The sequence below is a fragment of the Fukomys damarensis genome, unplaced genomic scaffold (assembly GCF_012274545.1).
Source record: "Fukomys damarensis isolate Sample0158 unplaced genomic scaffold, DMR_v1.0_HiC HiC_scaffold_20, whole genome shotgun sequence".
Taxonomy (NCBI): domain Eukaryota; kingdom Metazoa; phylum Chordata; class Mammalia; order Rodentia; family Bathyergidae; genus Fukomys; species Fukomys damarensis.
In genome coordinates, this window is record NW_022900932.1 from 17,958,728 (window position 1) to 17,985,362 (window position 26,635).

Below are 26,635 nucleotides of genomic sequence, written 5' to 3' on the forward strand. Positions count from 1 at the left end.
TGTATGAGAATGTAGTAAAATGTAGTATTTCAAATTAGAAGGAAAAAATGGATTGTACCATAAATGGTGATAAAGGACTGGGAAGCCATCTGAAAAATTAAAATTGGTTGCCTCACACGTATACCAGAATTTCCAGTTGGATCACATATGTAAATATAAAAATTGAAACCTTAAAATTCAGAAGAAAATACAGGAGAACTATAATATAAACAGGAAAGGCCTTTTTGTTTTGCTTTATTTTGTTTTGGAAAGGCCTTTTTAAAGCATGACTTGAAACCAGAGGTGATAAAAGAAAATATTGATACATTTGATTTTGTAAAAATTTCTAGTTGGGCATGGTGGTACATGCCTGTATTTCTAGGTACCCAGGAGGCTGAGGCAGGAGGACTGCTTGAGCCTAGGAGTTTGAGACCAGCCTAGACAGCCTAGCAAAACTCCATCTCAAATTAGGGGGAAAAGTACCTCTTTAATGTCAAAAGACAGCAAGTCTGGAGAAAGTAATATATTTGCAGTATAAGTGAAAAAAGGCTGATTTCTCTCTATATAAAGTATTCCTTTAGGTCAATATGAACAAGATAATGCTAGCTAGTTAATTAAAAACTGTTCATCTATTTAACCATGTAGTCCACAGTAAAGGAAGTATATAGTACTTTTAAATATTAAAATGTTCACCCTTGTTCATTATAAACAAATGCAATTTAAAGCTACAAAATAGTGTTTTTTACCATTACATTGGCAAATTTCAGAAATTTGAACATTGTTGATAGAAATATAAATTGATTCAACCTCGGGAGAAAAATTGGCACTATCCATCAACGTTTAAATTGTACAAAGGCTGGGGATTTAGCTCCGTGGTTCCACTGCCTGCCTTGCAAGTGCAAGAACCCGAGTTCGATCCCAGGTACCAAAAAAACAAACAAAACATTCCTTTGAGCCAGGGATTTAGCTCAGTGGTCCTGCCACCTGCCTTGCAAGCACAAGGACCTAAGTTCAATCCTTGGAACCAAAAAAAAAAAAACCACAAAAACAAATTGCATAAACCTTTTTGCACAAGAATTTTACTTCTAGAAATTTTATTTTCAAGGTATACAAAGATATATACACAAGCATACTCACCACAGCCTTGTTTGTAATTGCAAAAGATTAGAAACTATGTCAGTGTTTGTTAAATTATGGCCTGTCCATCATATGAGATAAATTTATATGTGTTTATGTGCAGTGATCTTCAGGTATAAAAAGTTGAAAAATAGTGTGTATACTACTGTCACGTGACACAAGGGTTAGGCTAGGAAGATGCACATACATAGATATCTGAGTATATTTATATTCTAAAGGAGACAAAATAAGTTGGTAACAGTCTCTAGAGTGGCCAAGAAAGCTTCCTGTTGAATTATTTTGCTGTATATATCTGTTATATTTTTAAATTAAAGGATCTTATAATGAAATAATTCTCTCACTTTCCTATGTCTGAAACCATGCTCAATATATTTATAATTTCTTTTAGAGAAAAAAGCTTAATAATCAAATATATTTTTTAATTTCTGGTTTATACTCAGTTCGAAAAATATCTTTTTTTCTGAAGTGGAACATTGTCATAGTATAATAGGGAATTTGTACCTGTACCTGATATATCTTACTGCTGCTTTTTTTCTAATCTCCCCTTCCACTCCCTCCCCCTCATTTACAAAAGTTTTGTTTCCATTTTTTCCTTCTGTTTTCCTTTTTTCCTTGTCCCTTGTTTTCTTTGGCCCTTCCCACTCCCTTGTTCCCTTTCTCATTTTAATATTTTCTTCCCATTTCCCAATACCTATTATATATTTTAGTATTTATTTCCACCTTCAGTTTCTCACACCAGAGAAACAATGCAATATTTAAATGTGTAAAAATCTTTTTAAAGAGAACAGGAATTTTAAAAAATATTGTTTTCTTTTCCTTTGTGGTTTTAGTAGTGGTTGAGAAGTTTGGAAATAAATTTCATATTTTTTATAAAATTCAAAAAGGACTTTCAATGTCTACATACGCGTGTGTCCAGTCACATGGACTTAAGTTCTTGAGCATGGCTAAGAAAGTAACTTAATAGATGATATGGAAAAAAAGAAATAAAGTAACAAAAATTCCATCTATCTCATTTAGGCTCATGGATTTGAGATCTTATGTTCCAAATGTAGCCCACATTTTTCAAACTCCAAGAAGTCCCTTGTGACTACCTCACCACTCTGGGCTAGCTTCCTTGAAAGTCTGAAAAAGAATGACTACTTTAAGGTAGGACTTGCATTGTGTTTTTGAAAATGTAAAATCTGAGAAAAGTCAAGTCAGTGACCTAACATCCTATGGTCCATATTTAAATGTGTGACATAATTATAGAAGCTCAAGTTAAAGGGCACCTATTTCATAGGTACTCAAGGTCTTTGAAAGAGTTATGAAGGGTTGTACATGAACTGTCTAGTATTTGAGAAATCAAATATTATTTGTATTAAATGATTATATTTAGATTAGATTTATAACTTATAAAATTAGTAAAACAAATATGAAGATATCAGACAGGAAAATCAACAAAATTATACATAAAAATTACAAAAAGATAATTTAAGATTTCTCTTAAAATATTCAACCTCTGCCGGGCATGGTGGCACACGCCTGTAATCCCAGTGCTCGGGAGGCTGAGGCAGGAGGATCGCTGTGAGTTCAAGACCAGCCTGGGCTACATAAGTGAGTTCCAGGTCAGTATCAACTACATAGTGAGACCCTGTCTCAAAAAAACAACAACAAAAAAACCAAACAAAATATTCAACCTCACCAGTAGTGAAAATAAGCATGAATACTATTTTTCATGTGTATAAAAAGATATGAATCATAGTGCTGATTGGTAAAATTAGTACTTCTATGGTAGAACCCTAATTGAAAGTAATTTGATAATATGTTTCAAAAGCTATAGAAAGTTCAAACTCAGAACCTTCACTTGACTAATCTTTTGTAAGGAAAGATCCAAGAAATAGGAAAATCCACAAGAGTGTGATAATTATAAAGATTGTGTAGCAATATGAAACTCTATGGTATACCATCACACATACTATATATGTATGTACGTGTGTGTGTGTGTGTGTGTGTGTGTGTGTGTGTGTGTGTTTCTGGGAATTGAATCCAGGCCCTCATGCATGCTAGGTAGGCACAAATGAGCTATATACTATCTTCTCCTGTTACTTACAGTGCATTTTTTAAAAATGTAAAATATTAGATATGAATAACACTGTAAATATGGATGTAGAAAATAAAAATGATACAGTTGGATTAGGCTACTTTGGGGTCTGTTTGGCAAACTTTCTGTACCTTGTTTTATAAATCAATCACTAGTTCATTAATTACATCTTAGTAAGTAATTAAATAATAGAAATTGGTAGAAAGCCTTACAAACTGAGAAGATGCCTTTATTGAAAAAGATTAAGAACTAGTACATCTAGCCTACTCCTCTCATTTGAAGAAAAACTAAATCCCAAATAGGTGCATTAATGACAAAACAGGGCCTAGGACTAGGCCTTGCCATTCGTACAGTGTTTCCATGAAAGTTACTGGTAAGTAGGTTATTGACAGGTGAACATTACTCTGCAAGTATGTTCTAACAGTCTCTTACTATTTTTTAAGGGACTAATAGAAGACTCCACTCAATACCAGGAAAGACTAGAAATGGCAAAGAACTACTTCCAACTCTCAGTAGACGGGCCAGAAAGGTGAGTTATAGTTAGGGCATCTATCACAAAGTAAAACAGACTGATGATTGGGTAGTTCTCTTTAAATAATGAAGTTTGTTGTTGTTAATAATCATTCATTATAGTAAATACAGAAAAATTTGAGATGAGAAAATGTATATGAGTTGACCACTACTACCATTTTGATTTATTGGCTTCCAAGGATTTTTTAACCACTTTTTCGTCTTACAGTTGTAGACATTTTGTCTTCTTTTATACAATTTTTACTCACTATAATCTAATGTTTCTCTTTGGCATTACAAAGTCTTTATGAACATAATTTCATTTTTTTCTGGGTTTTTTTTTCTGTTTTTTTGAAGACGGGGTCTTACTCTGTAGTTGAGACTGACCTGGAACTCACTACATAGCCCAAGCTGGTCTCGAACTTACAGCGATCCTCCTGCCTCAGCCTCCCGAGTGCTGGGATTACAGGCTTGTGCCACCATGCCCAGCTTTTTTTCTTTTTTGAGACAGGGTCTTGCTGTTTAGGTCAGGCTGGCCTGTAACTCCCTATGTAGCCCCAGGCTGGGCTCGAACTTGCAGTGATCGTCCTGCTTTAGCCTTCCAAATGCTGGGATTATAAGTGTACCCCACCACACTCGGATGTTTACTTCTTAAATTATGTCAACACCCAAATCTGTTTCTCAACTTCTACTGACTCTTCTCTGATTCAACCACTAAAGCCAGGAAAATCTGCTTAAAATAAATCTCTAATCGTGCTATTCCCTTTTCTCCTAAAAATTACTACAAATTGTCATAGTGAAAAATGACAAGCACCTGAAAGTATCCATCAATAATGGATATTTGAATATAGTAGATTTTTCAGATTTGTTTACATTAACAGATTAAAATTATGTATACTTACTGTGTATAATATGTTTTGAAGTATATTTGCATTGCAGAATGGTTAAATCTATACATTAGTAGGTTACTTGACAATATATTTTTTTAAATGCAGATTATTAATGTTCTCACTCAAAAATGTAATTGTGTGAGGTAGTGCATATATTCGTCCTGTATATAATGTACACGTATAATGTACAAAATACATTGTGTGTACATGTATATGTACAATTTTTGTAAAGTTTGAAAAAATACGCAGAAATGTCAAAAATGCAATCATACTAAACATATTGTTAACAAGTTTGTTTATTTAGTGTTATTTGGAAACGCTCCACGTTCTCTAAGTTATTATAAAATAGATTTACCTTATTTAAAAAATACGTGCCATAATTTAACTATATCTTTACACTATGAATATTTGCTTTGAATTTGTTGTTGTAATAATATTGCTGTAAACATCCTTGTGGGCTGGGGACATAGCTCAGGTGCGCCATGCCTGCCTGGCAAGCACAGGGTCTTGGGTTTGATCCCCAGTACCAAAAAATAAAAATTAAACCTCCTTGTGTATTTTTTTAAAGCCCTCCCCATTCTTTAAGACCTAACTCAAATATCTCCCCCTTGAAGCCTTCCATTATCTCTTTTCTTAACTTCTCTTTCCCCAACCCAATGGAATTACATTTACCTATGTTTGTCCTTAGCATTTGCTATTTCTGAATGTCTTTGTATTTTGCCATTTATTAAGATTATTTGTGTATTTCTTTGTGTTTACATAATATGAAGTAGGGACAGTTTCCTATCGTTGATTTTTTAATTTTTTAAAAAATTTTTTTGGTTTTTTGAGACAGAGTCTCACTATGCAGTTCAGACTGCTCTGGAACTCACTGTGTAGCCCAGGCTGGTCTCGAACTCACAGCGATCCTCCTGCCTCAGCCTCTTGAGTGCTGGGATTACAGGCATGTTCCACCACGCCCGGCACTCCTGTTGTTGAAATGATTTTGCAAAGTATGCAGATGTTTATTAAATTAACACACATCACTTCTACACGTTGTTTTGCCGTATTCTAAGTAGTTCCAGCAGGGTTCCATCCATTTATATAGCAAGCCACCATGATAGAGTAACTCATAATATAAACAATCTCCATACATATTTCCTCAGAAATTTATAGTGGGAGGAATAGGAAATGGTATCAGAAGACTTATTTCAAGCCTTTGCTCTGTCTGATTCAATGAACTTGCAAGGTTGTAGAACTTTTCTGGGCTCTGATGTTCTCATCTATAAAGCAGGATTATTACCTCTTCATAATAGTAGAAAATATATTTAAACTACTGGCATACATATAATACATGCTAGATTACCTTTAATTCATTCTTTTCTGTCTGCATCTTCTTTCTTCATATATAAAACATATGTTAAGTTGAAAGGGTTGTATTAGATCAGTGGCTTCATGGTGGCTTTCCATGGATCCTGGTGCAGAGCCCAAGAGGAAGTCAAAATGGTACCTCAGCTCTCATCCCTAACAAATTTTAATAAAAGCTATTTTTACTGGGGCTGGGATTTACTGGGGTGCCACCACCTGCCTCATAGAACCCTGGTACCAAAAAAAAAGCTATTTTACTTTCAATGCTTTTTTTTTTTTTTTTTTTTTGGGTACCAGGGATCAAACTCAGGTCCTTGTGCTTTCAAGTCAGGCGGCAGAACAACTAAGTTAAATCCCTGGCCCTAAACACTTCTATATCTTAAAGTTCTTGGTAAAAAATTTTTTATTTTTTACTTTTTTTTTGGTACCAGGGATCGAACTTGGGACCTTGCACTTGCAAGGCAAGCAATGGAACCACTGAGCTGAATCCCTGGCCCTAGTTCTTGGTAAAATTTGATATGAGAAAAAGAGGTCTGCAACCTAAAAAGAAAAAGTTTAAAAACAAATTATATAGTTAATTCCTTTTAGTTTTAAATTTTTGTGTCTTGATGTCATTACTATTCTGGGCTGTCTTACAAAAAAATACTCATGCCTTTTATTTTTGATAGTTCACTTGCTATGAGCCCAGGTGAAGAAATCTTGACCATGTTACAGACAGTGCCATTTGATATAGAAGAGCTTAGAAAAGAAGAAGCTAACCTTCCCCCGGAGGATGGTAAGTGATGGATTGAGATAGAGCAGAAAAGCTGGGAAGAGTTTAAAAATCCCACTAAGTCCCTTGGAGTATTTCCTGGGAGTACCTCTCACATGACTGTGGGACAGCACTGTAGTCTTTCTTCTTTTTCAGATGACCAGTGGTTAGAGCTTTCACCAGATCAGCTGGATCAGCTACTGCAGGAAGCTGCTGGCACAAATGAACCACAACCCATTTCCAAGAAGGAGGAGGAGCAGAGCTCTGACTTAACTCAAGTAACAGAAAGCATGAAAGCTTTCATATCCAAAGTCTCAACCCACAAGGGAGCAGAGCTGCCTCGGTAATTTCTGTTAAAATAAAAATATCTAAATAGTTATATCCTAAATGTTGAAGTTATCCAGTCAATAGAAAGTACCACTTCCACCTTTTTTTCCAAGTAAAAGATTAATACTGCTTTATTTCCTTCTTTTGGTGCCTGATATAATGATAACTTAATTATCTGAAGTCAGACCTCTTATAGCCTGATCCTTTGCAATCCTTTAAGTAAGCTAGAAAGACTCCTCAATAGATTTAAAATCCACTGCCCAGAACCATGGCAGGAAAGTGCACTTCACAACTTTGATTCATTTATGGACTCCTTACCATTGTATTCACAAACTCAGACTTCTGATCTATTACACAAGCAGACTGGAATCTGCAAACTTAAAATATATTGGGTAAGGGGCTCATCAGAGGCAGAAATAAAAAGAGAAGAAATGTGAAATCACATTGGCAAGTAGCAAGGAAAAATAGGTAGATAGAAGTGTTGTTTATACTGAAAATCTATCTTCTATGAATGTTGATGCTTGAGCTTCATGGAAAAATTAAATATAAAGTTACTTTTTAAAGAAGGAGTAAGGGAAGTTTTTAAGTTTTGGTTCTTACAGGAATAAGCAGTGTGGGTGGGCCCCTAAATGCATACGCTAAATATGCCTAAATGAGGTACAATTTTTATTTTTCTTTTATCAGACTTTTCTGTTTCTCTTGCCCTGCAAGGCCGGTAAGCAAGCACAGGATTTTTTTTTAAATTTAAACTACAGTTTTCCTTGCTATTTATTACTCTTTTGAGATAGTTCTGATAGTTTTCCTATGAATAGCACCACTTGAAAAAAAGTTTCAAAAAGTCGTATTCAGGATAAATAATTGTCTTTTCCCTTTAATTTGCAGAGAACCTTCTGAAGCGCCAATCACTTTTGATACAGATTCCTTTCTTAATTATTTGGATAAAATTTTAGGTGAGTCACATAGTGTAATGTTCACTCTCATTTTGAAACTGTAAGGAGTATGGTTGTTTTTGTTAGAGCATTGGATCATTACATCATGCCGAAGTTAAAGAATCTGCTTTATCTTTGTGGTTTTGAACTGCTTTCAACCATTATTTACTGCCCTATTGAATGATCTTAAAACGATCTTAGTGCCGGGCAAAGTAGATGTTCATCACATATTTGAGTGAATGAATGAAATGAATGTGTGGACAGGGTATGACCTTGGCTCCTTATTGTATTTTGTTTTTCCTTTCACACTATATTTACAAATCAACCCCAGAGATCCCCTTTTTTTTGGCTTTTTGAGACAGGGTCTCACTATGTAGTTGAGACTGACCTAGAAGTCACTATGTAGCCCAGACTAGTCTCAAACTCACATTGATCCTCCTGCCTCAGCCTCCCAAGTGCTGGGATTAGAGGTATGCGCCACCACGCCTGGCGAGATCCCATTTTTATACAAGAGATAGATTCCAAGAAATACAACTTCTGTGTCAAAAGGCCTCTCTACTTTTAAGTTAATAAATACTACTAAATTAACTTTCTCCCTTTATGTTTTCATATAAAGTACATTCAAAGTATATTCTACATTATATACTGATATACATGTATATAGCATATACATGTATACATATATATATATATAAACAAATCTTATTGCTTTCTAATTTTATGAGGCTGAGATGGCTTCAAATATTTATGGACTTTTATTTTTTTCTGTGAAATGTCTGATCATGTTCTCTTCACTTTTTTTTTTTGGTACCAGGGATCGATCTTAGGACGTCACACTTGTCAGGCAAGCTCTGTGCCTCTGCGCTAAATCCCCAGCCCTCTCTTCACATTTTTTTTTCTTCTTCTTTTTCTTCTTCTTCTTCTTCTTCACATTTTTGAGCAGGTCATTTGTCTAATTCCTTATTGATTCACAGGCGTACTGTATACATGTATACTAATGCTGTCCTTTGTCTTTCAAATATCTTATATAAGTTTTCCCAAAATAGTGTTTTTTTAACTTTGTTTTATAGAAAAAAGAAAACCCAAATCAGTATTTAAAAATGACAAAAGTCCAATTAAAAAATCAGCATAGGATATGATTAGGCAGAGCACTGAGGAAGAAATACTGTCAATAAATGTTTGGAAATAGTTAACTGTAGCCAGCAAGTAAATACCTAATAAAAAATATAGACATTTTTGCCTGTCCTATTGGAAACATTTTAAAGATTGATAATCAGGGTTTTTTTTAATTAAAGATTTTTAATGATTTTTTTTTCTTTTTGGTACTGGGGATTGAACTCAGGAGCTTGTGAGGCAGTACTGATTTTTAATTTAAGAAATTAAACTATTAAAAGTTGTTATCAGAGTTAACTACATTTCAAAGAATCATTTTAGTAGATAAAATGATTTACTTATAATCATGAATGACTTGAGAATTTCATTTTTCTTTGAGATCATCATAAAGTACAATATTCATTTATATGCACATGTACAACATTTGCTATTACATCATCATCATCATCATCATCATTATTATTATTTTGGTACCAGGGATTGAACTTGGGCCCTTGTGCTTGAAAGGCAGATGGCAGAACCACTAAGCCAAATCCCGGGCCCTACTATTACATTCTTTAAAAAAAACTCTATAATGGCACACTCCTGTAATCCCAGCACTCGGGAGGCTGAGGCAGGAGGACTGCTGTGAGTTCAAGACCAGCCTGGGCTACATAATGAGTTCCAGGTCAGTCTCAACTACATAGTGAGACCTTGTCTCTTTAATAGTGAGACCTTATCTCAAAAAACAACAACAGGGGCCCAGGATTTAACTTAGTGGTTCTGCCACTGCCTGCCTCGTAAATGCAAGGTCCCAAGTTTGATCCCTGGTACCAAAAAAAAAAAAAATGTATTATATAATTCTCCCCACCCCTGTATAGGGGGTCAAACCTAGGCCTTTGTGCATGCTGGGCAAGTGCTCTGCTACTGAGCTACACCCCCAGGCATGGTAGAACATACCTATAATTTTACTGTTCTGGGAGGCTGAGGCAAGAGAATCACAAGTTTGGGCCTAGCCTGAGCAATTTAGTGATCTAATGAGACCCTGTTTAAAAAAAAACAAGGTTAGGTTTGGGATGATATAGTCAGTGGAAAATCCCCTGGCTTTAATTCCACAACTGAATTCACTTTTAAATAAAAAAGTTCAGCTGGCCAGGTTGGCGCATGCCTGTAATCCCAGCACTTGGGAGGCTGAGGCAGGAGGATCACTATGAGTTCAAAACCAACCTGAGCTACATAGTGAGCTCCAGGTCAGTCTCAACTACCTAGTGAGATGCTGTCTCAAAAAAACAGAAAACAAAAATAAAATTAAAAAAAAAAAAGTTCAGTCAGAAGGCCGGCATGTGAATTTTCCTGTAAATGTCGGAGCATTACTATCTCTTGAAGGGATATTTGTGAAGTAGTTTGACTGACTATTGGTCATTTTTAATCACTCAAAAAAGTTTACAAGTATCTCTTATACTGGGATCTGTACAGGACCAAAGGTTCAGGAGTCAGATTCTGATGATCTGAGTGAAGAAGACTCTGAATATTTAGACAGTGATGATGACTTGGACCTCAAGATGCAGGAACCTGGTGAAGAAGATTCTCTGAAAGGAACTTTTGATAACCTCAAGTCATACATGGCCCAAATGGACCAAGAACTGGCACACACCAGCATTGGCAAAAGTTTTACCACTAGGAAGCAAATGGTGAGTGTTTTTAACCTCTTTCCCTTTCCATTCTATCATATAGGATAGCTAAAGTTGTATTTTATCTTAGGTTTTCTTTTCTTTTGATTTTTGAGTTTTGAAATAAGATTGCTAATTTCTTTTTTTTTTTTTAATGTGTTCTGGGGATGGAACTCATAGCCCTGTGGATGGTAAACTCAGATTACCATTAAGCTATGTCCTCAGCCCCAAGAAAGCTAATTTTTTTCCTTAGGATAAATGATTATATGCACAAAGTTGCTCTATTTCTAGCTACTCAGGAAGCTAAGGCTGGAAGATCACTTGAGCCAAAGAGTATAAGGCCATTCTGGGCAACACGGTGACTCCAGAGATTTAGCTCAGTGATGCTGCTCTTGCCTCACAAATGCAAGGTCCTGAGTTCATTCCCCAATACTAAAAAAGGTGTGAGGAGTGCTAGGGTGTAGCTCAGTAGTAACATGTGTTTAGCATGAATGAGGCCTATGGTTCAATCTTTAGCACTAGGAAAAAGAAAAGGTTAATACTTTACCTCCAATATACAAATAATTTCAACACTCTGATTTATTTTGTATATTTTCCTAATATAGAACCAAATTTAGAACTCATCTTCCATTCACATCTTTATCCTGTTTTTTTAGGCCAGCACTGCCTATCTCTAGATAGAGACATTATGCAAAGAACATGGACCCCAGAGTTTCATAGGATCAGTTTGAAATCTGACTCAGCCATCCACTGTGAATGTATCCACTAGCCAGTAATTCTCCTGTCATAGAATTAACAATGAGACCAAAGGAGGCAATAGTAAAGTCTGTCTATAATAGGCTTCCTGGTTAATGTTCTTCTTGCTTTCATCATCTAAACCCCATTTAAAATCATCATCATCTTCAGTATTGCCAAACCCTATTAGAAACCACACATTAGATTAAAGCAACATATCTTAGATTTCTTTGTGAATATAAATCACTTAAGGCTCTTATTACCATATAGATTGTGATTGAGCAAGTCTGAGGAGAAGCCTAAGATTTCCTGTTTCTAGCAAGACTAGAAGGATGCAGATACTGCTGGTCCATGGACTGCAGTTTGAGTCCAGTCATATAAAAGTCTATAGGTCAGGTTACAGTCTTTCAGATCCTTTCCCCAAGCTGTGAAATCAGAGGCCAAGTAATAATTTAGTCTTTGTGACTGGACCCCACAAAGCCTTAGTTTTTACCTTAAACTTTGTCATTGGGGGAGAAAAAGAAACCTAGCTTCTTTCATTTAGAAGAAATTTTAGATTTTTGTTTTGGTTTTTTTTTTAATGTTCTTTTTATGTTTCTTTTAAAAGTCAAGCACACTATCATTAATTCTAGTGATATTTGGGCTATTTCAAAATAAGAAAAGAATTCAATTTATAGTCATTTTTCTTTCTTTCTTTTTTTTTTTGGTGCCAGGGATCAAATTTGGGACCTTGTGCTTGTGAGGCAGGCAGCAGCACCACTCTGCTAAATCCCCGGCCCCTCATACGTACATTGCTGCTTATAGCTTTTCATTGTAACTTCCCTTTAGGCTGAGGAGATAAAATTCTGATTTTCTTTACCTTCTAGAATAAGGACCTTTCATCCCAAACTACCAGTAACAATTCAGATGAGGAAGATTCTGCTGCCAGAGATTCTGTTATGTCTCCAGTAGATGTAGACCTGAATCTGGTTTCAAATATATTGGAATCCTACAGCTCCCAAGCTGGTCTGGCAGGGCCTGCCTCAAACCTCTTACAGAGCATGGGCGTGCAGCTGCCTGACAACAGGGATCACAGTTACAAGTAAGCCAGTGAAAGGTTAGCTGATGTATCTAGCTTTGTTTTTCTCTTTAAATAAACGATGAGTCTGACTGTATTCATTTCTAGTTTACTCATGCAGTAAAAATGTTTCTTCATTGCAAGTTGCACAGGGTGTTTTCTCCCATGTCCAGAATCTTGTCCTCTGTACAGTTCTTTGTGATCTTAACTCAGGTAGACATGAGGTTCTGAAATCAGCAAGATAGGATCAAGCCACAGAACAGCTTCTGAGTTGAGATTTATACATTCTATGTTAAGAAAATACCACACAGTGCTCCGTTGGTGTAATTCTGAATATATAATTTCTCCCTTATGTGCATTTATCTATAATACAAAATTCCAGGTTGGCAAAATTCTAGCTTATTCTGGTTTTTTTCCTGAACTTTTTAAATGAGGCATAAAATGTACAGAACTGAAGTGTACGATCAGTGAGTTTTTGCTTGTATACTCCTAAATCAAGATAAAGAACTTACTTTATTTGTGGGGGGTACCAGGGATCGAACTCGGGTCCTTGAGCTTGCGAGGCAGGAGGCAGAACCACTGAGCTAAATCCCCAGCTCAAGAACTTACTTTTTAAACAGCTCTATTTTAACATAATCACATACCAAAAATTTTTCTTTCAAGTGTACAATTCCAGTTTTTAGTGTATTTACAGAACGATGCAGCCGTCACCACTATCTGCTTCCACAGTATTTTCATCACCCCACAGAGAAATCCTGTACTCCTTAATGATCATCCCTGTCTCTTCTTATCAGCTCCTTAGAGACCATTAACCTACTTTCTGTCTCTATGGATTTGCCTGTTTTGGATATTTCATACAGTGATTCTAGTTTAAATTGTGATTTGATATTTAATACAACTAACAACTCTGTTACTAGGAACAGTGGTTATTTCATATGATCTTCATTTTCTCCTGAAACGAATCAAATCTTATCTATAAACAGCTCCATATACTGACCATGTTTTTATAGTATCTCTTGATTTTTTTCTTTCCTGCTATTAGCAAAAAGATTCCCTTACTATATCTTGCTTATGAAAGTAAAAACAATAGAAGTACAATCATCTGTCAAGATCCATGGTATTGCTTGTTTTTGCTAGTCTGCATCATAGTCTCAGCTAGGTTCTATTTGTCCATATATAGCGCCTTTGTAATTCTTTGCCATATATATGTCCTCTACTCAGGTAGCCCTGCATGAGTTGTCTGCCATTTTTAGTACAACAACCCTCCCTTGTTCTGCATCGGCTTTCACATATTGTATAACAATGCCCTCTTAGTGCTGGTGCTGGGAAAACAAACTTCAATGTTGCAGCTTCTATTAGTCATTCTCATTTTGCTTTTCCAAAAAACACATTAATCAAAAAGCAAACAGTTACTCCATGGTAAGTTTGAGAAATTCATAACCAGGAACTCTGCACTCCTTCCCCCTTCTATCAGTATTTTCAGACTAGGGATGTGTACACATGTGCTCACAAACACACCACAGAGACAGAAACGATTGGGAGACAGTAATACACATGGACCCTGAACTGTTTTCTTCTGACTGCAAGATATGAAGAAATCTCAGGCAGGCCCTCTTTTTCGTGAATGTGTTTTCCTTCTAAATGCAGAGTTCACTCCAGGTAAAGGCAGGCTGCCAAACTAAAAGGACAGTCAAGTCCTAGCTCATATTATCTCAAAGATTCTAGCTGAAGGCACTTTTATTTCCCCATGGCAATGATGGCTCTCTGGTGATGAAGATAGCGTTGAACTTTTGGGATCAAAAGGAGATTTAGTTTATCCCATAGGTTCAAGAAATGGTCCTGATCTTTAATTGAGGTTAATCAACATTTTCCGGGTGTGCAAATGTCATGACTATTTTGTTTAGGAAAAGCATGGTAAAGTCATAGTCTTTCCTCTGGGTCACAAACTAAGTTTACAGGCATCTGCCAACATGTCTGGCTTGGAGTTAGTCCTTTTGTCACCTCCCCTTCACAGTGCGTCTCCAGTATGTCCTTTGGCAACATCCAGGAGAGCAGCTAAGCAGGCAAGGAAGCTCATGTCTGTTTTTCCACCCACTCCTTAATCAGTTGGTGGGCAATGGCTAACTTGGGGGGTACTGAGAACTGGAAAGTCTCATTCTGTTGCTGAATATAGGGCCCCTTTCTCCTCAGTGCTGTGGCGACCTCATCATAACTAAACCAGGCAGCTGCCTCTAGTTCCCTGAAGTTCACATGGATCTGAAAGAAAGAATACAAGAATGTACAATTAGAAACTATAAAATGTAAAATACTATGGTCAAAGGTAAGAATATTGTTATAGAACCTAGTAGTCTAAGGAATAACACCTGGGCTTTAAAGATGATTGAAAATTAGTTCTAGATATATCTCAGAAACAAAAAAAGCATAACTAAGAAGAATTAAATGCATTTTTTTACATAGTGATAAATAGTCCTAGGAGCACAAGGGATGTAGCTCATTGGTACAGAATGGGTTTAGCAACGCATGAGGCCCTGAGTTCCGACACCAAAACCACTCCAAAATAATAAAATGTGGAAGTACAAATATTAAAACATTAAGAGTAGTGACATTGAGGCTGGGGATTTAGCTCAGTGGTTCTGGTGCCTGCTTTGCAAGAGCAAGGACCTGAGTTTGATCCCCCGTACCAAAAAAAATTACAAAAAAAAAAAATTTACTGAATGGTAAATTTTGAAAATACTTGTCTTTTTTGTGTTTCTATTGATTATATAACTGAATTAAAAAACCTACTTTAAGAATGAGAGTTATCAATAATCAAAACGCTAAGTAATGCAAACTTTGTCCATAGTAAGTTGAAATAGATTAGATATCCTATAAAGCCAATACACACAATAGGCAGACATTGGCAGACAGGGACTACAATATTATCTGTCAGAGATGCTACAGAAGAGCAAGATGAGATTAGAGAAGATAACATGTAAAGTCCCTTGAAACCAGAAGTTCCAGTAATTGTAACATTATTAGTCCCCAACACCCTTGATTAACTTAATGAAACCAATCCAAAGTTGGCCATTACATTTTATATATGTACTCTATACTTACTATATGTAAGATTCTGAAGGTGAAAGATAAATTGCCTTATAAATGGTGTTGGGACAGTTGCATATCCATATACAAATAAATACAATTGGACTCATACCATATACCAAGAAATAACTCAAAATGGATTAAATACTTAAGACTTTAAATCATAAACATTTTAGAGGAAAACAGGGAGTGAACTTCTAGACACTGGACCGAGCGATGATTTTTTTAGATATGGCACCCAAATCACAGGCAATTAAAATAAAAAATAGGATCACATCAAACTAAAAAGGAAAGGAAACAAAATGAAAAGGCATTCTACAGAAAGAAAATATTTGAAGACCATATATATCTATAAGGGATTAATGTAAAGAACTCCTACAACTCAATAGTAAATAATCCATTTGAAAGTGCAAAACACTTCTATAAACACTTCTCAAGAAAATACAGCTAACCAGTAGACACATGAAACTATGTTCAACAGTGCTAATCAAAGCCACAATCATGGGTTGGGGATTTAGCTCAGTGGTTCTGCCTGCTTCGCAAGTGCAAGTTCCTGAGTTTGATCCCCGGTACTCCCCCAAAAAAACTCACAATCAGGTAATTACCTCATACCTTCCAGGATGGTTATTATTAAAAAGGGGGAGGGATCACAAATGTTGGCAAGGGTATGAAGAAAAGGGAACCTTATACACTGTTGGGGGAAATGTAAGTATGTAGCTACTAAGCAATATGGAGGGCCCTAAAATTTAAAAAATGGAATTACCATCTGATCCCACAATCCCCCTTCTGCGTATATATATCCAAATGAATTGAAATCTGGATCTCAGAGGAATATCTGTACTGCTGTGTTCGAGGCAGCATTATTCACAACAGCTAAGATATGGAAACTACCTAAACGTCCATCGATAAATGAATAAATCATGATACATGTGGAATATTGAGTCTTTAAAAAGACAATCCTGCATTTGTGACAGACTGTATTGGAAGACATGCTATGTGAGATAAGTCAGATACAGAAAGACAAATTCTGCATGATCCCACTTACATGTGGAATCTGAAAAGAAACAAGGGGGTACTGGTCAAAGAATATAATGTTTCACTTACACAGAATAAGTTCTGGAGACCTGTATAACATAGGGCCTATAATTAATAATACTGTGTTAATGTATTAAAATTTACTACAAAGATTTTTTTTTTTTTTTTTGGTATGGAGATCAAACTCAGGACCTTGTCCCTGCTAGGCAGTCTACGGAACCACTAAGCTAAATCCCTGGCCCCCTATGAAGATAAACCTTACGTTCCTAGCACAAAAGAAAAAAAGAGGGCACAAAAGAAAACTTCTGAAAGTGATAAATTCAGGATATTGATAATGATGATCAATGGATGGTTTCATGGCTATGTACTAATCTCTAAATCCATCAAGTTGTATGTATACATTAACTATAGCTTTTATATGTTAATTTTAATTCAATAAAATGGTTAAAAAGTAAAAAGAAATTGTCTTAAGATTGAGATAAAATGTAAGGGAGAATGGTGATTACTAGAATGTAAATTCCTTCATCATGGTAGTCTAGACAACGCTGAACTAGACGGGTGTCAAGGAAGTTCGTGCTAGCCAGTAAACTGGACACAGCAAAGGAAGTATCCCAGCAGAAGGGAAGCGTGAACACTTACCTCTGTCTGCCCTGGTTTTACAGTTGCATGACAAGCAATCATGAGTGAGCTGTTAGGAAAGGGCCAGTGCTGAGATGCAGAGTATTGCATGCTTTCCACCTCTAGTCCCACCTCTTCTGCAACTTCCCGCTGAACAGCCTCTTCCACACTTTCCCCTGTAAGCACTCAGATTAATTTAGGACAGCCAGGAAGCAGAAAGGTTGTATCTGTGTCACAATAACCCATTTGTGAAAGGAGTACAAAACTTGGGGTGTCCTAAATCTGAGTCTCCAACAATAGGATTCAAATGTAGAGTTGGACATTGAAATGAGTGCTTAAGCCTACTGGGTTAGTTATAAAGCATAAGAAGTGGGAAAGTGTACTGCTACCCTTAGCTGTAATAAAATTTCTCTTTTCATCATTTGTAGATTTAACTCAATAAACTAAAAAAAATCAAAACAAAAAAACTAAATATGGAATTTTAGTATTATGCATGCTGAAATATTCAGAAGTATACTATTTGCAATCTGTACTTCAGAAAAGATGAAGAGTAGATGAAAAATACATGATCAAGTTAGTGTAAAAATGATAGAATCTAAGTGGTGGTGTGATGGGGTTATGCATAATTCTAACTATGTTTGAAATTTTACCTAATATAATATGGGGAAATCAGAATGCAGAATGAGGAAAGAATGTGCTTGAGATGTCAAACACTGGCAACAAGACAGAGCAATACCTGCTATAGATTTTCTGCCCTCCACTCCCACCTGTATATATCCTATAATACTTACCTATATCACAAAAGCCTGCCAAGGCAGAATATACTCCCTTGGGAAAGGAGCTCTGGCGTGCAAGCAGGCATCGGGTCCCATCTGACACCAGAGTAATCACAACAGGAGCCATCTGGGGAAGGAGGATGGAAATTGAGATGCCGTCGCTGGAGCCTCCCAGTGGACAGGAGCAATGGATAATTAAGGAAGCCTTTCAATTATGCAGACTTCCTTCCCCAGGACATACAAGCACAGCCTTTCAGAATACTGTCCTCTTACAGCAACTCTTACCTGTGGGTAATAGATGATGTTATTGGAAGGACACACACGCTTGCTACCCGCAATATTTTTCTTGGTGGGCTGCCCACTTCTGCTGCAGAACTGGTGACCATCATGCCATCGGAGAAGAGCCTGGGCCTAGGAAAACAAAGATGGACCTGCGTTCATGAAATGCAAATTAAAACAACACTGAGATCCCACTTCACTCCAGAAAGAATGGCTGCTATCAAGAAATCAACCAATAACAAATGCTGCTGGAGAGGCTCTGGAGAAAAAGGAACCCTTCTCCACTGCTGGTGAAAATGTAGACTAGTGTAACCACTGTGGAAATCAGTGTGGAGATTTCTCAAAGAACTAAATGTAGAGGTTCCATTTGACCCATCTATACATCTTTTTGGTATCTTCCCAAAAGAATTAAAAGCATCATACCATGGCAATATATGCACACCCATGTTTATAGCAGCAGTTTGTAATAGCTAAATCTTGGAAACAGCCCAAATGTCCATCAATTGATGAGAAAATGGGGTTTTTTATACAATGGAGTACTATTCTGCCATAAAGAAGGATGGGCATTTATGGCTAAATGGATCGATCTTGAGACCATACTCCTAAGTGAAATAAATTGGACACACATGTTTAAATACTGCATTGTTTCTCTGGTGTGAGAAACCAAAAGTGGAAATAAGGACTGAAACAAATAATGGATGTTAGGAAATAGGAAGAAAGTGTTCACATGGGAAGGGGAACAAGGGAAGAGTAAAGGAGAAAGGAAGGAAGGGACAAGAAAAAAGTGAAAATAGATGGAAAAAACAAATCTTTTGTATACAAGGAGTGGAGAGGGTTTGGGGAGAGGAATAAAATAAAGATTATTTTAGAAAAACAAAGCCAAACAAATCCAATCAACAAATGGGATTGTATTCAATAACAAAAAGTTTTAAATTAAAAATAAAAACAAAGACAGACCTGGTTTTATTTGGAGAAAACATGGGCTTATCCATAATAACACTAGGCCTAGAATCTAGAGCAACTCATGAAGAAAAGCCAAAATCTTTCCAACTCATTTACCTTTAAATGGTTACTGTTTAAGGTAAGGAAACTATATGAACATTCCCTTAGCATTGGAATGAATCCTTTAAAAATACAAGAAATATATAAAGTAACATGATAAACACCCATGTACTTATAACCCAATTTAAAAAGAAAACATTTCCAGGGCTGGGGATTTATTCAGCTTGGTGGTACTGTGCCTGCCTCACAAGTGTAAGGCCCTGAGTTCAATCCCCAGTGCTGAAAAAAGAAAAGAAAACATTTCCAATACAACCAATGTATTCTTCTGTAATATAGCTAGAATCTTTTTGCAACTAAAAAGTTTTTAGAAGTGTCTCTTTCAATAGACAATCAAAATACCATACTAAGTAAAATCTAAAGTTTAAGGATCATTAATGCAAAGTAAAGTTTTTTCTTATATGAAAAACATGAAAGCTGGGCGTGGTGGTGCACGCCTGTAATCCCAGCACTCAGGAAGCTGAGGCAGGAGTTCGAGAGCAGCCTGGGCTACATAGTGAGTTCTAGATCAGTCTCAACTAGATAGTAAGACCCTGTCTCAAAAACAAACAAAAAACATGATTATGTCATTAAAAATGTTTATTAGGTTGATGATCATGCCTATTGCCATAGACCTGCATGTCCTTAGGAGAAAATAGTTTTGACAGCAATTCTGCCAAAATAAGATCAAAACAAGGTAGAATAAGAAAGCTTCCTACAGCTCATTGTCCTTCTGTTGAGGTCTTAGGAAGGACTATGATTTGCAAAGAAAGTAATTAAATGTCACTCTAGTCTTGTGTATGCACCTATGGATTTGCCCATATATACAACTTTATTAAACTTCCTGTCCAATTGAGAAATTCGAATCTACCGTGAATAGCAAGGAGGAATCCATTGAATTCAGCTGAAAGATAGCCTTCCTCAGCTCAGTGAAAGACCCCTTGAGCTCTGTCTCCATTTCTGATTTTGGTAAGGAGGCTAGAAAATTAGAAAAGAGAAATTAAACAAATGTCAAACTGTGTCTCTGGGCCCCCTCCAATCTATCTTGTTATATAGAACTTGTTTCCCAAACTTGCCTAATAAAAGAGTCAGCTGAAGAAAGGAAAAACTATACAGGTCCTTAAGCCCCTGCCTGTATATTCTGAAGCAGCAGGTGTGGAGTAAGCCCTAGAAATCTTTCTTTTTAAAAGAAGTACCAGGTGATTCTTATAGTCAGGCAAGTTTGGGAAACATTGGAGCAGTATTTCTCAAGATCCTCAGGGAAGTCAGACCATTTGCATTCACCACACACTATCCCTGAAAAAGAGATGAAATGGGACCTCTAAACTCCTATTTGAAGCCCATTCTAGCATCATTGCATTTATACCCACACACCTTAAAGGATAAAGGAAAGTCTAAGAGGACCCATGAATCTAGAGTGAAGTGATTCTCAAATGCAGATTTGAGGACCCAGAGCTATTCATTTCCCTGCATTGGTAAGAGAAAGAAGAATAATGTCAATTTCTTATGAAATACTTAAGATCTAAAAAATGTATAATGGTTTGGAGAATAATACCACTACCTAGGTTAGAAAGAAAGCATTAAGATACCCTTTATTTTAAATGATGGTAGCAGATGATAGTGTTATGTTCTTTTTTTTAAAAAGTTGTAACTTTTTCAATTCTCACGATTTTCTTAGAAATATTATGTGAAACCCAAGGTCTGAGAACCACTGCTCTCCATTTAAATGATGATGATGATATATATATATATACCATGTGTGGAAGAGGAGCTATTGAGACCTAAATCCAGGGCAAACCATGCTTCATGCCGTTCAGAACATCCAATCAGCACAGAGTCTTCTATTCTTTGTGCGTCCTGGCCAAACTTGTCCAGGAGTCTTTCTACCTCTTAAGAAACAAGAAGAAAGGGAATAAAGATTTCAGTTATATCACCACAGCCACATTAGACTTACAAGAAATGATCTACTTCAGTTTAAAGCAAGTAGTCAGTCGCCTCACATTATCTGTGTGGGACTTCTTGCCTCTCAGACATCAAAATAGCCAGAAGCTGCCTTGCAAGTGCAAGGTCGTGAGAGTTCAATCCCTGGTACAAAAAAAGAAAAGGAAAAAAAAAAAAAAAGCCAGATGCTAAAGTCCCTTATATAAAATGGTATATTTGTATACAACCTACGTACATACTCCCATATACTTTTTGGGGTTTTTTGGTACCAGGGATAAAACTTGGGTCTGTGCTCTTGCAAGGTAGGCAGCGGAACCTCTGAGCTAAATCCCCAGCCCCCTCCCATATACTTTAATTCATTTCTAGATTACTTAGAATATCTAATACAATGCATATCCTATGTAAATAGTTGTTACACTATTCTTTACAGATGGTGGCAAGGAAAAAAGTCTGTACATGCTCAGTACAGACACATTTTTCCAAATACTTTTGATTTGCAGTTGGTTGAACCTGAGGATATGGAGGCCAGCTATACTTGCTTAAGGCAGTGATAGCCAACCTTTTAGAGCTTTCAATGATAGAGATAGCCTGCTGTGGCACGTGTGCCAAAGGTTTCACCCCCCTGGCTTAAGGTATAAACTGCCCTGCACCTAATTAGCTGGATAACATAAGTCTAGTCACTTGGTCTCTCTAGGCATCAAATTCTATCTGTGTAATTGATTACTCTATAATTCCATGTTGGAAGGGATATAGTCCCTTGTTCAAAAGATGCACAATAGTTAACTTATTAAAGCATTGAGAAAATACATATTAAATTTAAATTGTTAGAGACCAATTCATTTCTATAATTAACTTCCAGACTGTTGCTTTGCTGGACCAAAGTGGAATAGTTATCTGAGATCCTGGTCTTTAAACAGTAAATGCTATATCGGGAGAAAGCCTGTCCTATCCATGAAGGACTCATTTACTTGTTCATATCTTTAAAAAAAATTTTTTTTGTACCAGGGATTGAACTCAGGACCTTGTGCTTATGAGCAGGCGGTGGAACCACTGAGCTAAACCCCCGGCCCATAACTTAACATTATTAAATCTCTAAATAATGTTTGCCTTCTAACAGAGTCTTTGTATGATTCTGCATTGCTGGAAACTAATTATCCAAATACTCCCAAATCTGACCTAAGAGAAAAATCCACCGTCAATGTATTTAGAAGTATATAGTGACTAACTATATTTTATGCTATATTTATATATTAATATAAAACTAAAAGTTAATGATTTGAATAGCAAATTCCAGCCAGGTGTGATGGCATAAGCTGTTGTCCCAAATATTCAGGATTCTCAGGCAGGAGGATTGCTTGAGCCTAGGAGCTCGAGACAAGCCTGGGTAACAAGTGAGATCTTTTCTCAAAAACAAACAAACAAAAAAAACCAAATCCCAGTGGCTCAGATACCTCTAAAAAGGCTCTCAAAATAAATTAATTTTAATTCACCTTAAATTTTGATCCTCTAGTAAAAATCAAGTTAGGATGCAAAGCTAATGCTCTTCTAGGATAACAGTATGTACCTCTGTGGAGGCTAGAAATCACTAGTTGAAGATACAAGTTGGCAAACTTTCTCTGTAAAGAGATACTAATTATGTTAGGCTTTGTAATCATACCGTCTCTGTCATAATTGCTTACCTGCCATTAGTGCAAGAGCAGCCATAGATAATACATCAACGAATAAGTGTGGCTGTGTTCCAATAAAAATATATTTACAAAGCAAGCAGCAAGTCTAATCTGGGTAGCAGTTTTGTTGAGGCATAAGTGGCTTATATCATCACCGAATAATATCTGGCTGGACAACTAAGCTTCAGAAAACAAATTAGCGATTGGTAGAAGCAGTTATACAACCTTGAGACTCAGCAGCTATTTGAAAAAAAATCTGGATTCTGTATAGTTCAAGGATATTTCTCAGCCATCCAGTATGTGCTGAAATCAGTCTCCTTTGAGCTTACCTAGTAGGCTAAGCCGGGGTACCCTGTATCGATGTTCTGTTGTCTGAAGCAAAGGAGCCAGGCTATGAAAGAGGTAAAAGGCTCCTGTCTGCTGGGCCTTTTTACATGCATCATCATCTTCTTTCAGTTCAAATAAATACCTGTATTTGAGAAATAAGCCATTACAAGACAACACTTAGTTGTACAGCATCCATTTTTGAGAGCTCTACTCCTGCATCCCTCTCCTACTACTGTTTCACTTTATTTATTTATATTCTGACTTGCCCTAAAAAGGATGTGAGGTGGCTATAAGTAGTCACTCATCCCCTCTTTCATCCTACTAAACACCTTGCCGCTACTTCTGTGGTTGCATTATTGTACCATTTCTTCATTTGTCTGTCTCCCTGGGAAGACTATGAACTCCTCAAAAGCAGGGTCTGCCTTTCTCCTCTCTGCATGCTGAGTAATTAGCAGGTTGAGTGGCTCAATTCAATAAATATTTATTGGGTTGAACTTCAAGGGTAATAAATATTTACTGAATTGAACATCAAGGTACTTTGCCAATATACTGTGAGGCAAGAATTTACAGGCAGTGGAGTGAAAGAAAAACAAGTACAATGATAACAGCATCAACCACAGAATCTTAGAGATGGGAGTAAACACTATGCCTTCAGTAACTCATTCAGGCTAGAAAAGACCAGAAACATATTTTACTTTCCATGCACCCTTCTTTCAAACATCTAACCTTCAAGGTGGACATCCTTAGGTCCTTATCTGTTTTTTTATGCCGTATGTAATGATTACATCATTGTAGGGAGCTGGCACATGTACATAACACATCTTAATTCTTTTTACTGCCCCACTCCTACCTTATCTACATTGAAAAGACCACTGATGAAGCCTATACTGAGCTGCTTAATAAGAATATTTTCAGAGGCCAAAAGAAAAATGTGGAAAAGAACATCCTCTTATTGGTTTCTCAAAAAGAGATAATGAAGCAAGTTCTAGGCTTTTCCAGTACTTTTTAAGGTACTATCTCTTCAAGAGCCTTAGGAATCAAAGCAGGGTTCATGTGACTCAAAGGAGACTGAATACAGACTCTCCTTGCAGCCTAGCATTAACCATTTTGCCCTTAAACACCTAAAACAGGCTCTCAGGAATGTAGCGTATTTTGTTATGTAAGTGGAAAATACAGATACTTTTTTGTAGATTCTGGGAATGTCCATAACACCCATAGGCAGAGCTGGTGCAAATGGAAATACAAAGCAAAATAACAAACAAACCCAGTAGCCATCTTTAGGAACCTACTTTGTGCAGTCAAAGGAGTTACAGTGAGCTCTTTATAAATAGAGAACAAAAGAAATCTGATCTTTAAGACTGGTGCTATTTTTAAACTTAATTTGAGTGACTACAGCCTCCTAGGGCAAAGCCTTAACATATGACAAAGGAGACTGCCAGGGATTTAGCTCAGTGGTTCTGCTGCCTGCCTCGCAAGCTCAAGGACCCCAGTTCAATCCCCAGTACCAAAAAAAAAAAAAAAAAAAAAAAAAAAAAAAAAAAACCAACAACAAAGGAGAGACATGTACCACTCAGAAGTTACCAAATATGCACAATAGAATAAACACGGCTGCCTTCGTAGAAGAGATAGTGGTACAGCCTGTGCTTTGCCCTAATGACCCTAAAAAGCAAAACACCTACGAAAACATACAGGAGAAGGTCTTAAACACAGGATCTTACTGGAACTGGAACTGAGATCCAAAAGTTCATACACTGTTCTCAATCAGAAATTCTGGTTTTTATTTATCTTTTTAGGAACTCTCTTTAAAATTCATGTTCTCCTTTAAGTTATAATAGCATACAAGCCACTATACTAATTATCAAGGCTAAAATCACTTATTTTTACACTTTAATTTTTATGACAGTAAAAATGTCATTTTTTAAAAAAATTAGAAAATACAATTGCCAATCTTTATAAAAAAGGAAATCATGGGTCGGGGATCAAGCTCAGTGGTTGTGGCACTGTCTTCACAAGCACAAGCACCTGAGTTCAATCCCCGGTATCAAAATAAATAAATAAATAAATAAAGGAATAAAAATAAATAAATAAATAATCATTCGCAGCCCCACCCGTTGGAGATAATCATTGTTTACAATCTGGAATATTTCAAGCTATTAATATTATGTATCAATGTAGATATTTAGAGTCAATTATGCCTTTTTCTTTTTTTTTCCTCATCTGAAGCCTTTTTTTCCTAAACACTTTTTTTCTGGTGCCAGGGATCGAACTCAGGAACTTGCTCTTGGGAGGCAGGAGCAATGCCACTGAGCTAAATCCCCTGCCCTTCTTTTTTTCTTTTTATTGAGTTTATTGGTACAATCTAGGTATACAATACAGTTACATTCATTACTGGGATCCTGTAACTTCACATGACAGGTCTTGGTTCTCATTTTTTCCCCTTGTCCCTGCCCTCCCTTCACCCTCTCCCCCCTCTCCCCATTTACAACTATTTGATTTCCATTTTTTCATTTTCTCATATTTTTTTCTTTTCCCTTGTTCCCTTTCAGCTACCCTTCCCACTTTCCCCACACCTTTAGCCCTTTTCTTCCTATTTCACATTGTTAATTATCCCATTAGGATCTTGAGTACTATTATAGTTTTTCACACCAGAGAGACTATTCAGTATTTACACGTGTCATTTATTTCACTTAAGAGTATATCCTCAATATGTATCCATTTTCCTATGAATGACTCTAATTTCTCATTCTTTATGGCTGAGTATTCCATTTTATAGAAAAACCACATCTTCTTTATCCAGTCCCCTGCCCTTCTTAAACACTTTTTACATCATTGTTTATTGACAAACTTTTATTCTTTTCTTATGATTTTGATTCATTTTAAATATACTTAACCCCTTCAAGATACTTGTTACATTTTAGTCAACAATTCTGTCCTTTTCTGGAATTTTCAGTCTGAAGAAGCACAGGCAACCTTAATGCATCAATACCTAAAATAAATATTGTAATTTTGTTATTTGCTTACTTTTGCTCATGAAGGATTTTATGCTATGAACCTCTAAATTTTGAACTCTGCCCTTAAGACTGGCAGGCCTTTCTAAGTGGGAAGCCCTTCATGTGTTGTTCCTGAAGAGCTTGCATTTGTAAGGTGCCCTAGAGGTAGTCAGTCTAGGATTCATAGCTAAAATTCATTTCTTAGGTTGAGGGTTCTTGGGCCATACCACACAGATAGTATAAATTTAAACCCTAAAACTGGTTGAAAGTAGGCTAGTGATTTCACACATCTCCAGGATTAGACAAAAAACAAAACAAAAACCAAAAATCCAGGCTGGGGATTTAAGCTCAGCAGGTCCGCTGCCTGCCTTGCAAGTGG

The 26,635-nt window shown here is 36.5% G+C and overlaps 2 protein-coding genes across 5 annotated transcripts in view; one reads left to right on the forward strand and one right to left on the reverse strand.

Annotated features, from left to right (window-relative positions):
* Ecd (ecdysoneless cell cycle regulator) overlaps positions 1 to 26,635 on the forward strand; it is an 88,381-nt gene that overhangs the window by 13,054 nt on the left and 48,692 nt on the right. The window contains exons 8-14 of the mRNA XM_010606802.3: positions 2,134 to 2,262; positions 3,640 to 3,725; positions 6,612 to 6,718; positions 6,851 to 7,037; positions 7,904 to 7,971; positions 10,519 to 10,733; positions 12,314 to 12,528. Of these exons, the coding sequence (XP_010605104.1) occupies positions 2,134 to 2,262; positions 3,640 to 3,725; positions 6,612 to 6,718; positions 6,851 to 7,037; positions 7,904 to 7,971; positions 10,519 to 10,733; positions 12,314 to 12,528 (1,007 nt within the window). The remainder of the gene's footprint in view (positions 1 to 2,133; positions 2,263 to 3,639; positions 3,726 to 6,611; positions 6,719 to 6,850; positions 7,038 to 7,903; positions 7,972 to 10,518; positions 10,734 to 12,313; positions 12,529 to 26,635) is intronic.
* Nudt13 (nudix hydrolase 13) overlaps positions 12,523 to 26,635 on the reverse strand; it is a 34,000-nt gene continuing 19,887 nt past the window's right edge. For all 4 annotated transcript variants that reach the window (XM_010606780.2, XM_010606763.2, XM_010606768.2 and 1 more), the window contains 7 exons: positions 23,269 to 23,408; positions 21,086 to 21,220; positions 20,203 to 20,309; positions 18,300 to 18,425; positions 18,030 to 18,141; positions 17,260 to 17,414; positions 12,523 to 14,760 (listed from right to left, as the gene is read on the reverse strand). In XM_010606780.2, coding sequence (XP_010605082.1) covers positions 14,578 to 14,760; positions 17,260 to 17,414; positions 18,030 to 18,141; positions 18,300 to 18,425; positions 20,203 to 20,309; positions 21,086 to 21,220; positions 23,269 to 23,408 — 958 coding nt within the window. In that variant the 3' untranslated portion in view covers positions 12,523 to 14,577. The remainder of the gene's footprint in view (positions 14,761 to 17,259; positions 17,415 to 18,029; positions 18,142 to 18,299; positions 18,426 to 20,202; positions 20,310 to 21,085; positions 21,221 to 23,268; positions 23,409 to 26,635) is intronic.